General features: G+C 39.5%; 1 protein-coding gene across 3 annotated transcripts in view; it reads left to right on the top strand.

Annotated features, from left to right (window-relative positions):
- Positions 1 to 394: 394 nt before the first annotated feature.
- The window catches only part of mmp15b (matrix metallopeptidase 15b), a 28,786-nt gene continuing 15,772 nt past the window's right edge, over positions 395 to 13,408 (top strand). The window contains exons 1-5 of one of the 3 annotated variants that reach the window (XM_043244408.1): positions 395 to 534; positions 1,893 to 2,828; positions 10,112 to 10,260; positions 11,134 to 11,256; positions 11,340 to 11,647. In XM_043244408.1, the coding sequence (XP_043100343.1) occupies positions 2,706 to 2,828; positions 10,112 to 10,260; positions 11,134 to 11,256; positions 11,340 to 11,647 (703 nt within the window). In that variant the 5' untranslated portion in view covers positions 395 to 534; positions 1,893 to 2,705. Of the gene's footprint in view, positions 535 to 1,877; positions 2,829 to 10,111; positions 10,261 to 11,133; positions 11,257 to 11,339; positions 11,648 to 13,408 lie in introns of those variants that run through there. The other 2 variants (XM_043244410.1, XM_043244409.1) reach the window with 2 other exon arrangements.

Genomic DNA, 13,408 nt, shown 5'->3' with positions numbered 1-13,408 from the left:
TGATTATTTTATATGTATATATATATTTATTTGTGAAGATGATAAGAACGATAAGATAATGATAATGATAAGAAAATATCATAACTACCTCACACAGACATGATTTGAATAAATGGATAGAGCAAACTAGAATTTGACTGCAGTAAAACCTGTTTTTAAATAAATAAATAATGCATGATATATATATAGGACACAAGGTTAAACGTAACTTTTGCTTAGTTAAACTATACAAATTAAAAGCAACTTTGGCTCAGATGTGTTTTGTCAGTGTGTTCCCATTAAGGGTTTTACTTCCGTGTGCGTCTGAATGAAGGGATTCGAAAAGGGCCTTCATTTGTTTGCGTTGACGAATGTTGGAAAGCACTCTGCTTTGACAGCTTTGCACACTCTACTGCTCTCAGCACACGGTCAATTACGCTCTTATCTCCGGCTGCAGTCCTTTAATACAGCCGTCTAAAACACGAGACGGTTCAAACAGACTCAGCTTTTTAAGAGAGAGAAGCGAGGACGAGACAGACGCCCCGGTAATGACAGGTACAGACACGTTTATGTGTTCACACAAATATATGTAAATGATTTAAGAGTTAAAAACAAACTTTACATGCTATATTTCAATAGCATTTCACGTGAACCAGGTTTGTTTGTTTTCATGTTTCTTGTGCTCCAAATTAATATTAATTCTACGCTTGGTATTTAGGTGTCATTAAAATGTCAAAAGATTAAAATGGTCTTAAAAACACACAGAGCATTCTGTACTGTAGTAATGATCATTTTGATCACAGACGCAGAGAATACTACTAATATATATATATATATATAAATAAATTTAAAATTAGATTTTATGCCAAAAACTTGAAATGAGTAATCATAATGAATGAAAGTGACCTTTGGGGAAAAATAAAACCGCATGCATCTTTACAAAAGACCATTGTTTTGCTCGACTCTGCTCTTCTGGGTGGATAAATGTGGTTTGGAACATATTTAAAGAATAGATGGACAAATAAACAGTTTTCTGGAGGTTTACTACTTTTAATAAATCTTTCTTGTTTGTTGTGACATACTTTCATCTTAAATTTTAAATTAATTAATGAATTAAAACAAAAATTTCATCACTGTCACACCATAACAACACAAAAGCCAGGCTCCATCAGTCTCCATCCAGTTTAAGTGTCCTTAAACAAATCATTGCTCTTAGCGCTGTAAAGGGTATAGATGTATATTTTCATTTCAAGTTTGAATCTCAAAAAGAGGTTTGCATTTAGAAAATGTTTGATTTATAGATGTAGCCTATGTTCATTTTATATTCAATCTCGACTTTGGAAGATTAAGTGCACTACTTAAGTATTACGTATCTTAATTACTCAGTTTGATGCGTTCCTGTAACAACGTTTTAGTCCAAAACTTTAGTCTCGACTGTATCTCAGCGCCTAAACCTAACCTTAACCGTGAAGATGTCTAAAATCAGAGGAATTGACCGATGATTGACATCGATGTACAAGCACCAATCGCTGACTGTAAACCCAAACTTCACAAAAACTATAAACAGGTTCTTCAAATCTGATTGGTTATGTGCATCCAAGGCTCAACAAAGATGTTAATCTAGTAATCTCGAACTATTTTGTAACCAAACTGTCCTGCAGGAGGCGCTGTGCCAGCACTATCCGACTATCAGTACAGTTATAACACGAGCAAAATAACTACGTCTCAGTCACAATAACTTAATTTCAACCTAGCATTCTGTTTTTGCACCGCGTAAATAAAAAAATAATATTGTTTGCTTGTCAGAACCTAACCAGAGCATATGCTATTTCTCACCGTCTGGCCGATGTTTTATAGGAATCGATTTTCTAAAGTGACAACGAGCGCGTGTACTTTTCTTTTTAACATTGCAGATCTCAAAAGTAGTGCAAAGAAGTGTCTCTATAAATGTCCAGGCCGGAGGTGGCCCTGGACGCTTCGCTGGTGTCCGTGTCGTGGGGCCCCTCCTCCAGCTTCAGCGGGACACGCCGCAGGACAGAGTCCGAGTCCCTCGCTGCACGCACGAGGAGCGCCACAACAAGCCCCCCGGCGACCTGGAACCCGCCCAAAAACCGTATTTTGACCGACAAAAACTGTCGTATTAAATCTTTACAAGCGGGGCGGCGATCCAAGACAGGTGCCGGAGCGCGTCGCAGTCATCTGATAATAATTGCATCGAGGTGACTGCGCGAAGACCGCGTTTCTGACCCAAGAAACGCGAATCTCCGCCGCATTAACGCCAGCCGTTATTCACGCTTCGTTTGCCGGGTCGCGCTACGAGAGGAAACCGCAGCGTAAGTTTGCAGAGCGCCTGCTTTGAAGTGGGTTGTAGCCGTAATTAATTTATAGGCACCACGTGAGTGGGATGAAACTACCATTAAGTGGGCGCACCCGCTGGATACGATACCTAACACACTCAGAAACTTCAGCCAGAGCACCGGGACCTCTTTGACTCCCGGTACAGCGCCCGGGACAGACGTTAAACCTCACCGAATGACCGTAGCGCCGAAGAACACCGCGCTCTTCCGCAGACAGCAAACTCGAGCAGAGGAGAGCCTGTCAGAACGATGTTGTTTTTAATCTGAAAGCAGGGCTTTTTTTGCGTTTTCAGTTGCCGGGTGTTTTGTTTGAAACCGTTTGGCTACACTTTTGAAGAGTTTTAGCCGCTGTCTCTGATCCAGACGAGAATGATGGCAGTATTATGGGATAACTCGTTCACGTTGCCGTGGAGACGGACAGTCGTTTATTCTCTTCTTGTGTTCTTGATGAGTGGAGCGCGCACGTTTGGAGACGAAGCCTTTAATGGAGAGGTAATTATAATGATTTACAAATGATCGGTATACTGCACATTTATGTATGTGTGTGTATACAGCGAGACACGCATGCATATATTTATTTAAGAATAATATGTTTTGTTTATATATCAAATAGGCCTATGTATAGTATTAATTATATGAATATATTATATAAATGTAAACACTTTCAGAAGATATACTGTATGTGTATGTATTTATATAAACATAATAAATACAAGCAGCACACACTCATTATGTAAACAAAAAGCTTTTATTTTGCATGCAGTTAATCTTGATTAATAATTTGACAGCGCTTTTCCATACTCTTCCACTGTATAAATATTTTTTTATCTTTGCATATTTGATATTGACTTTACTGCTCATTCTCTCTATTGAATATGCTTGAGACAAGTGCGAGCTATACATTCGGTGTGTTTCTCATTTAGGTTTAATGCACTGTCTCAGAGTCTCAGGTCTGGTTTTTATATGACAGCTGATTTCAGCTGAACGCTCGTAACTCAGCATGTGGATGGCTGTAATATCCAAAAGCAAATTAGAAAGTTGTTATTTAGCATTTCGCTAAACGTTCTGAATCACCAACGCTCGTACCTCTTAAATTCTTAAGCAGCCGAGCTTTGGGATGTTTTCAGTTTGAAGTGGTAGGAGGTATGGTTGTCGTAGTCCGTGTGGTTTGGGGTTTGTTAGTGGTGTGCCACCCCATGTTTGCAGTGCTGCAGTGGTCCGAAACCCTGTCATTGGTGGTCTGGCATTGTGCAAAAAGACTGACAGAAGCCAAAGATCTGAACCGACTCTCTGAATTGATTATTTTAACTCATCGGATTCACAATCTGGTAGGTAGCCTCGAATTGATACTTTCTGGTATCTGTTGCACTCTCAAACGTTTACATCAGTCCTGACCCAGATTAACCTGAATAATCAGGAAAGATGTTAGCAATAAAACTATATGAGCTCCTCATTTGTAATCTCCAGTTCCCAAACACCTGGCTATCACATCACCCAGCAACTTTCAGATACTGATGCCAAGTTTTAGAAAAAAAAAACACTTAAGTTTATAGCTTTAAGCTTCCAATATGCACCCTTTAAATTACAAAAAACCTTTTTTCTGAAGGTATATTGGAAGACTTCTTGGAAGATCTGGGCTCCTGCATCATTGTCCTGATCTCCGGGCTGGGCTTATTGTAATACACACTTCTTTAAACCTACAGTTGACCCAAAGCCTTTCAGAAAGGAGCAGCTTATCTCAGTAATTCTACCAGTCACAAATGTTGAATGACAGCAGATAGGCCTGCACATGCCACAGTGGTAGATGGATTTTTGGGGGATTATGTGTTAAAGCTGTACGACGCTCTCATTTGGGTGTGTGGTGAGACAATTGTGAAGACAAATGCAGCTATAGAAAAGTATAGGATGCATGCATTCTCTTTTCTACATCAGCTTCTACAGCTATATCAGCTTCAAAGATTGTGATTATGAAGTTGACTGACCTTCTATCTAGTGCTTAAAATCAATTTTTTTTAACATTGTTCTGAATCTACTTCCATTAATTCATCAAGAATGATGTTTTGCCTACAGTTTGAGATTCGCTATTATGAATATTATAAAAACTGTTTCTCATTGAAAATGACTCGAGAACATGAACTTGTTTTTAACCCTTATTCTCTTGAAATTGGTGTTGTCTAAATGAGCGACCACGTGCATGAGGTTAGTCGTTTGCATAAAACCCGCCCAAGCTTCCTCCATATAAGGGTTTTCCACACAAGCTGAGCAACAGATCTTCTGCCTGAGAGAACATGTGAAGCAAGATCCTCCAGCATTGTCACCTGCATCACTCTCAAAACCAGTTCAAAATGTTTCCTGTGATGGCGAATTATTCACTTCTTTTTCATCATGTTCACCTTCTCCATCTCCTCCTTCTCCTCCTCTTCCATCCTCACCTTCTTCATCTCCTTCTCCTCTTCCATCTTCTTCTTCTGCTTCACCTTCTTCTTTACCTTCACCTTTTTGTTTTTCTCCTCCTCTTCCTCATTTGCAATATTATCTTTACTGTCACTTAAGATCAATTTAATGTATCTTTATCTCAGACCTTTGAATATATCACAAAAATACAAAACTGCTTGAGCACCAAGTCAGCATTAGAATGATTTCTGAAGGATCACATGGCATAAATGCAAAATAAGTTAGGTTTTAAAACACAATTGCAGACAAATTTGTGAAAGAGACCCAGTGAGAGAGCGGTAAGAAAGTCTGAATGTACAATTATATGTTTTGGAATGCCAAAAAGTGCAAACTCGAAGCTTGTGTCAGTTCACCCGTAGCACAAACAATGTAGACGCTTGAGTGAAGATAGGGAGTGCTGTGAGTTTCTGTGTGGGTGGCGCTCAGAGAGCCTTTTGTCGTACGGTTCTTTTACAATACAATACTTCATAGAAAAGCATTTGCTTTCTCAAACAAAGATATGATTTCAAAGTGATGTCTGCGAACGTGTACTTCCTGGAGGAGGGATTGGCACCAGAGTTGTTTTCGGCTGTTGATAGTCTTCCTCTTCAGATAGCTTTATCTTTTCTGGGTATACCGTATGTGTGTGTGTATAGAACTATCGGTCTGCCGCGGTGCGGGTGTAGAGGTGTTGGCCCGCTCTTTTGTGCTGCATGTGATCGCTGAATGCAACAGCTGTTTTCTAAATAGGCCACAAACAGAAAGAGTTAAGAGACGTTTAGGACTGTAGGGCTCTCAGGCAGCTGAGGCTCAACAATGAGACTTCTTGTGTTCAGCTGACTGTTTAGAGGTGCGGGGAGATAGAGAGACAGGAAGAGCTCGTGGAGCAGGGAGAGGAGGGGGCTTATGAGGACTGTACTTCTTAGGGAGCCGACTGTATCACTTCCTGCAACCTTATCTCTATCCTGCATTTAACCCCTGGAGTCCCGCTTTTCCCTCATGTTTTTCTATCCGCCCTCTGTATCCATGGAACGTAGCATCCTTGTGATTTCCCATAAATCGTGGCGAGCTGTTTGTGTGGGGTCTGGGCTGCCTCACTGTGACTGAGAGGGATAATGAGATGTGATTGGACCGTGGAGCCGCATTAGCTGCTAATTGTGTCCATGTCTCAGTGGATGACTTGTACTTCTGACTGGTAGGTCTACTTCCTCTCTTATTAAGAAGCAGGGCCACATTCACCAGCTCAATTACTGCGGGGTCATGAGGGGATTGAGCCAGATTCGCTGGGCCTGCCTTGCTGTCTACTGTACAGACAGCTGCCTTATGCTCACAAATAAGCGACTGATTTGGAACGCTCTTTAGGCAGCAAGTCTGAACACCACACAAATAATGCTCCTTATGTGAAACATGTGGCAGATGTGAAAATTGATGGAAAATGCTTGGTGCATGTTGGCGAAAAAAAAAGAAAAAGAAACCTACACATTTGGTAAAATAGAGCATATGAGTTTTTTTAAAGAAAAAAAATTATTTAATGAAATATATTTTTAAAAATTATTCTATTATACATTTTTACAGTTATTTTGTATGATTGTCCTCCTTGTGCAGGACACCTGCTATGTTGATTCATTAAAAAGTTTGGTACTTATGGTAACTTAAAATTAGTTGAACTTGGATGATGTAGCCAATATAAAAAATATTTGTGTAAAATATATGTATATATTTTGTATATAAAGTGCTTTCAATACTCTATAATAATTGTATTCGGTAAAATCTTTTAAAATATATTTTTAATTATTTAAATGTAGATTTTAATTTAAATTATTTCTGTAATTTTGTTTTTGTCAATTATTCTACTAATTTAATGTCTGTGTAGTTTTCTTTTTAACAGCATATCAAGCAAAATAAATTAAAATGGGAAATGTTAATGAAACAGTTTTTATTTATTTTATTTTATTGTCGTTACATTGTTTATTTTATTTCAAGTATCTACTGAATTATTTGTGGTTATAACTGTGTAATACTTTAACTTTAACATTCACAGGTTCAATATTGGCCTATATGTGTTCAAATATTAACCAACACGGTATACTGTGCCTTCTTGATATCCGTCTTGATATTCCGCCTCTTTCTGAGAATTCCTTATCTGATTGTTTGTTTAATTTAGTTTGCCGTTGCTGTTCTGATTGATTTAAGGTTATTGATTTACACAGCTGGAAAATGAAACTGACAACCGATTGATGTGGTTTGTCCTTTGACCTTGCTTTGAGTCTCATTACCCAATTGCCTGCCATTAAGTATATAGCCTAAATATATTTAAAAAATCTATTGTATTTTAATGGCTCTGTAGACTGGATGCGCAGAGCTGAGAGAGAAGACCACATGGAGTTCAAATGAAATTTAAACCAGTTACCTGAGATATCAGAGCCAAAATCATTTCTGAAACGCCAAAATCCCGGTCTGCCTTAACTTTTTTTCAATTCAGCCCTCCTCCGTCATCTTCTGTTTTCCTGTCTTCCTCTTAATCTTTTTCACTTGATCTGGTTCGCTCGCTCCCTCTTCCCTCTCACTTAATGACCAAAAAAAATGGCACGCACCCAAGGCCCAGGAATAATAGCGCTCTCTAGTCGTTAGATTCTTGGCTGACATTGTTCTGGACACACACACGCTCTCTCACACACACTAAACGCAAGTCTTTTCACAACGCGCTGTGAATCACAGGTTCCTGGAGGACGTGATGTTGGCAGCGGCTCTCAAGGTCCCGTTGAGCCAAGCACTGGCACCGGGGCTGATGGGAGAGAAGGATGGCTCTCCTTGCCTCCGTTCTCTGCAAAGCCTTAATCTGTATGCATGACATGGGATGTTGTTGTGGTGGAATGGATGCTGAAACACTTTAGGCTTTAAAAGCGGGTCTTCGTCAATCTCATCCATTTCGACGAACCGCAGCGAATGATTCCGGGTGCCCTTGACCTAAGGAAGGAGCATATAAAGCATTAAAAAGCAAAAAACGTTGTTGTCCTTTATGAGCCAGTAAGCAGAACACTAGGGTAATGTCTTTCTCTAGTGGGAGTACACACACACCTCCCACCTCTCGCCTGCTAAAAGCCCCAGGGCTCCGAGGGACTGAAAGCGAGGCAGTCTTATCTGTGGGGGTAAGGTGTGTCCTGCCCTGCACAGCCCTTTAGCACTTCCCTCTCTCACAGCCTCATGGGAGACACAAAGAGGATTGTGTTCAGGGAGAGTAAGAAAGCTTGGATTGTTGGATTTGGTGTGGAAATACAAGAGCAGATGAAAAATGATACGGAAACGACACTTTTTATGTCATAAACATATGATTGTGGAAAAAGTGTAGACTGTAGATGTGAGCGCTAAAGGGTTTTTTTGTGCATTTTACTGTTATATTATAAAATAATTGTTGTGTGTTAAAAACCAAAAAAGACGGGAAAAAAAACAAGGATCCCTTAAAGTTCTTTTGTTGACAAAGCAGAGACATGCTTCATGCAAAAAAAACACAAAAACAGCTAATGTATATCACCCTTTGTGATTTGATAATAACACTAAGCCACATTGCAAATTTGGTCCATATTTGTATCGGATTTTCACACATTGTAACATTCAAGAAACAAGAATTTAAAACATATATGCAGAATTGGAGGCATTTTTTAATCTAAAGACAAATTTAAGTACATACAAATATTGACGCATGCTCGAGTGCTTTTTTTTTTTCCACAATGTAGATTAAGCTGGTTTGGCGCGGTGGCATATTAGCCTTGCCCAGAACAGGGCCAGCCATTCAACTATTTGACTAGCTGCCTTCACAACACATAAGGGCACAAAGGCCTGTGTTTTCTGTGGCTGCAGAAAAAGTAGAGATCCAGACCAGGCAACTGTGTGACAGGCCCTGGTTACAGAGTAGGAAGAGAAGGGGACATTATAAAAGTGGTGACCCCTTAACCTCCAGTTAAGGGAGGAACACATTAGCCCTCTGCTAATTAATACCAGGTGAACAACGGCACTGTAAAATATAAAATATGTACCATTACTCATATCAGTAGATACGTTTTTAATGACAATTGATGAACATTGAGAATTGATTAGTGATATTGTGATATATAGCAAATTGTTAAAAAATCACAAATTGTTCAAAATACCTTTTAGATTAAACTCTAAAGCAAGACATTTCTCCATCTGATCTAAGAGAGACAACTAAGATAGTAAATTGGTCTGGTCTAGGACCGGGGGTGTTATATCGAACCAAAACCATTTAAAACCTAAATGAAATGAAATGTAAATAAAACGTATTAAATCTATTTTATTTCAGTTAGCTTCGAAGGCAACATTTTCTCATTTCCATTTAGTTCAACTCGATATAGCTAAAATATAACAAATATACTAAAGCTGTGTTATAATGAAAACGGAAATATAAAAACTAATTCAAAATATGAATTTAAACTAAAATAGTGCTATTTCAGTGGCACTGTCGTGAAGGACAGCCTGTTTACTGTTGCCACGGGGTGGGCTTAATAATGGGGCATTTTAATTACATAATTTGTGCTGATTACCTGACTAATGATGATAAGCAGTAGGTTTAACCACCATTTAATGCAAATGAGAGCATCGTGTCCAGCTTTCATCCCCTTTAATGGACCCTCTGGCCTTTTGAAATCGCCCACTGCATCCAGCGCGAGAGCCAGATGGGATTGGAGCGGTGCCTCTGCCCTGAGGAAAGTCCCCCAGCAGTGAGGGAAGAGTGGCTGCTTCTAAAGCCTAATAAATTGGCCGGCCCAGCTGGTGCCGTCACCCCTCAATCTGTGTTCACATCCTCCTCAAGTGTTCTCACACAGTCTGGAGCAGTATTAGGTGTCGCTTATAACAGGTGTGACGCTCCTTCAGTCTGTGACAATATCTTCTTTCTCCTTCATTCTCATGGCAGTGACAGACTGCTGTTTTTGAATTGCCGTGGTTTAAAGGGGTCATGTAATTATTCCAAAATGGTCGGATGGTCCCGTTTTAAACAGATCCTTTAAGACATCCATGAATTTGAGACGCTAGAAATTTGATCTACTTACTAAATACTCTTTTTATCACTCTGAACCGAATTTTCAGGAATTTTCTTCATTAATTAAATATTCTGTGCATTAAGATTGGACAGTGTGTGCAACTGTGAATTTAACGTGCAGTGTGTGTTTGCAATTACTGTTAGTAACATGCATTATATGCAAAATACAGGACACTTTGCGGATTGTGAAATATGAATATGCATTTGGACAAAATTATCAATAATCAAAAGGTCAAGGAAAGTGAGATATCTAATGAGATCACTTCTGTGTGTGTTTTTGTCTCAGTCGTGGCTGCGGCAGTATGGCTACCTCCCGCAGGCCAGCAAGCAGATGTCCACCATGCGCTCGGCTCAAATCCTGTCCAGCGCCATCAGCGACATGCAGCGCTTTTATGGGCTGGAGATCACCGGAGTGTTGGACCCCTTCACCCTCGAGTAGGACACTCACTCCATCACACGATCTAATACATCAGCTACACTGTTAGAGCTACCGCCTATACATCCTCAGCTCATCTTAGTCAAACCATTTATTTTTCATGAAGCTCTCTCTGTTAAACCTGTAATTGAACAGAAAAGTGAAGGTCGCTTTATGGAGAAGGAAACCCCTTTTGCAGGTTATTTAATACCTATAGGTGGACGATCTTGTTTGATTGTAAATTTCACCAAAAGGTTAACAGGCGATTTGGTTGCAGCAATCTATGATAACACAGTACTAACGCATACTGCACAATGTTGAAGCGATTTTCTGTTACTTTCAAAACAGTGTGATAGTTGCCTTTTTATTGAAATGTTTTCATTCGCTGAAAATGTACTCGCCTCCATCCAAGACGTAGTTTGTTTCTTCATATGAACAGATTTTGGAGTTTTGGTTAACTTCCTCACCAATGGATCCTCTGCAGTGAATGGGTGCCGTCAGAATTGGAGTCCAAACAGCTGATGAAAACATCACAATAATCCACACATTTCCAGTACATCAATTAATGTCTTGTGAAGTGATACAAAGTGTTTGTAATACGCAACTAGTCACTACTGACGGCACCTATCTATTGCAGAACAAGTGATAAAATGCAAAATTTCTTCAAATATGTCCAAATGAAGAAACTCATGGATGGGCGAGTGAATTTATACATACAATAACAGACTGCATACCTCAAATGTTTGCCATAACAATTAATATCAAAGTCCACCACATTGCACAGTGATGGATATAAAGGGGCCTCCATTTGTTCAGCTTTCCTTACATACTTTGAGCTTGCCCATTAAGGTTTCTTAGGTACATTAAGCCTTCATCTGTTCTTTTCTTTTTAGGGCCATGAAGAGACCACGCTGTGGCGTCCCAGACAAATTTGGGGGTCAGATCAAGACCAACGTACGACGGAAACGTTATGCAATCACTGGCCACAAGTGGGACAAGAACCACATAACTTTCAGGCGGGTTTGAATCAGAGTCTTCAATCCACATTATTCAAGTGATTTTGATTGTAACATTGTTCTTTTTGTCTGCCACGCTGCAGCATTCAGAACTACACGCCTAAGATCGGGGAGTACAACTCATTTGAGGCCATCCGACGGGCCTTCAGAGTGTGGGAGAAAGTCACGCCGCTGTCCTTTGATGAGATCCCTTTCCATGAGGTCAAATATGGCCGTCGTAAGGAACCTGATATCATGATCTTCTTCGCTTCTGGTTTTCATGGTGACAGTTCCCCGTTTGACGGAGAGGGGGGGTTTCTGGCACATGCTTACTTCCCTGGTCCAGGGATGGGTGGAGATACTCACTTTGACTCAGATGAGCCGTGGACCATTGGTTCAGAAAACCTACAAGGTGAGGCAAAATGACTCATTTAGGTTTTATATGGTGTAATATCTAATATGCATATGTGTAAAATTTATGTTAATACACACTTTTAGACTTTCTACTAACTATAAGTAACTTTGAGAGTTAGCAGACATATAATTGCAGAGTAGACTGTTAGGGTAGGTTTAGGGTTAGGAGAATAAGCTGACATGTACAAGTTTCAAAGTGTTAGAAGATATTAAGCAGACAGTCTACAAATACTCTAATGTCTGCTAGTTGACAAAATAACTTACTGTTAGTAGATTCTCTAAAGTGGACTATCGAAAATAAAGTGTTATACGCAATTATATTTCCCTTCTGTTAACCAAGACTGCATTTATTCATTAAAAAAATATAGCAGCAATATTAATTTTATTTTATTTTATTCTAGTGATAGCAAAACCTTATTTTCAGCATCATTACTTCAAAATGATACATGATACTTCAAAAATCGTTCTAATATGCTTATTTAGTTCACAAACTTTCTTGTTATTAGTACTGCTTATTACTTTTAGAAAACAGAATATCTGGCAACATCTGCATCTCCCAGTTTCACAGCCCCTTTTGATTCTTTCTGTGGAGTTTAATTATTAAACCTGTGTCAACCCAAGTTACTCTTCCAAATCTACAGCAAACAAAAAGGTCACATTTGCAAGCCTGCTTTTTGTGTTCCTCCCGAATGCTTAATAGCTGATTTGCATTTGTGTCATTTCAGCATTTGAAAGGGTTCGACTAGTATAGATAGTATGGAATACATTAAAAACTAAACTGACAGATCCTCATTGATGGCCTGTTATTCCCCAAAAGTCGGCTTGGTGCATCACATCCTTAAGTTGGGAAGTTTCTGTAATACGGCTCCTGATTTTTTTTGAAAGTCTCTTTGTCTATAACAGGGTTAATCATGGGATGTCTAGTTATCCAAACGCTTTAATGAATCATTACAACATGCCACACTTGATTGATTGCGCAGTGATGGCCACATAATGCAACTTCAAAAGGAATCTCTAGGATTTTCTGGCTATAGGATCGTCATTGTAAGCAACAGTTGAAGTCTCGGTCACAATGACACAGCTGTGAGGGGAGATGTCTCCTATTGCCCTGAAGTTGCATCTTTTAACAGTAGTGGCTCTCACACAAGAGCAGCTTTGATTGACGAGTGCGTTTGTCTGTGAAAGCAGTCATTGATTGAACCGTCTGAAAGCGTTAGGACGGCAAGTTCAGTACTTCTTATCTGCGCAGTTATTAGCCCTAATGATGTTGCCTCTCTGAAAAAAAAACTCTGAACAAGCAACATTACTGTCTGATGACTTCATACAGCATGGATGGTTTGGATTGTCCACACTAGATAATAACGGACACCATCAGTATTAAAAGGAAGCAGTCAATCATCCCCCCCCTCCTCGCCCCGAAATCAGGATTTAAGAATTGCATAGAGCCATTTACGCTCGCAGAGACACAGATCATTGTGACAGCTGGAAAATGGAGACAGAACGTGATTGAAATCAGTCAGCGACTGAGTGCGCTGTCACTGTGAGAGTTTCAATGCAAATGTTCTGCACTGATCCACAAACTACTTTCATGTCAATATGCATTGGGTGCGCACTTGCAGTATTTTTCTTAAAGTGTGCTGCAGATTATCAAAATGTTTAAAATGTGCTGCAGATTATGAAGGCCGCTTGTATATTAAAGGAGTGTGCCCTTTCACAAATATTTATAAATATACTCACTTTAGTATTATAAAACTTTTTC

The sequence above is a fragment of the Puntigrus tetrazona genome, chromosome 7 (assembly GCF_018831695.1).
Source record: "Puntigrus tetrazona isolate hp1 chromosome 7, ASM1883169v1, whole genome shotgun sequence".
In the NCBI taxonomy this organism is placed as follows: domain Eukaryota; kingdom Metazoa; phylum Chordata; class Actinopteri; order Cypriniformes; family Cyprinidae; genus Puntigrus; species Puntigrus tetrazona.
This window is presented reverse-complemented; position numbering and strand designations above follow the sequence as displayed.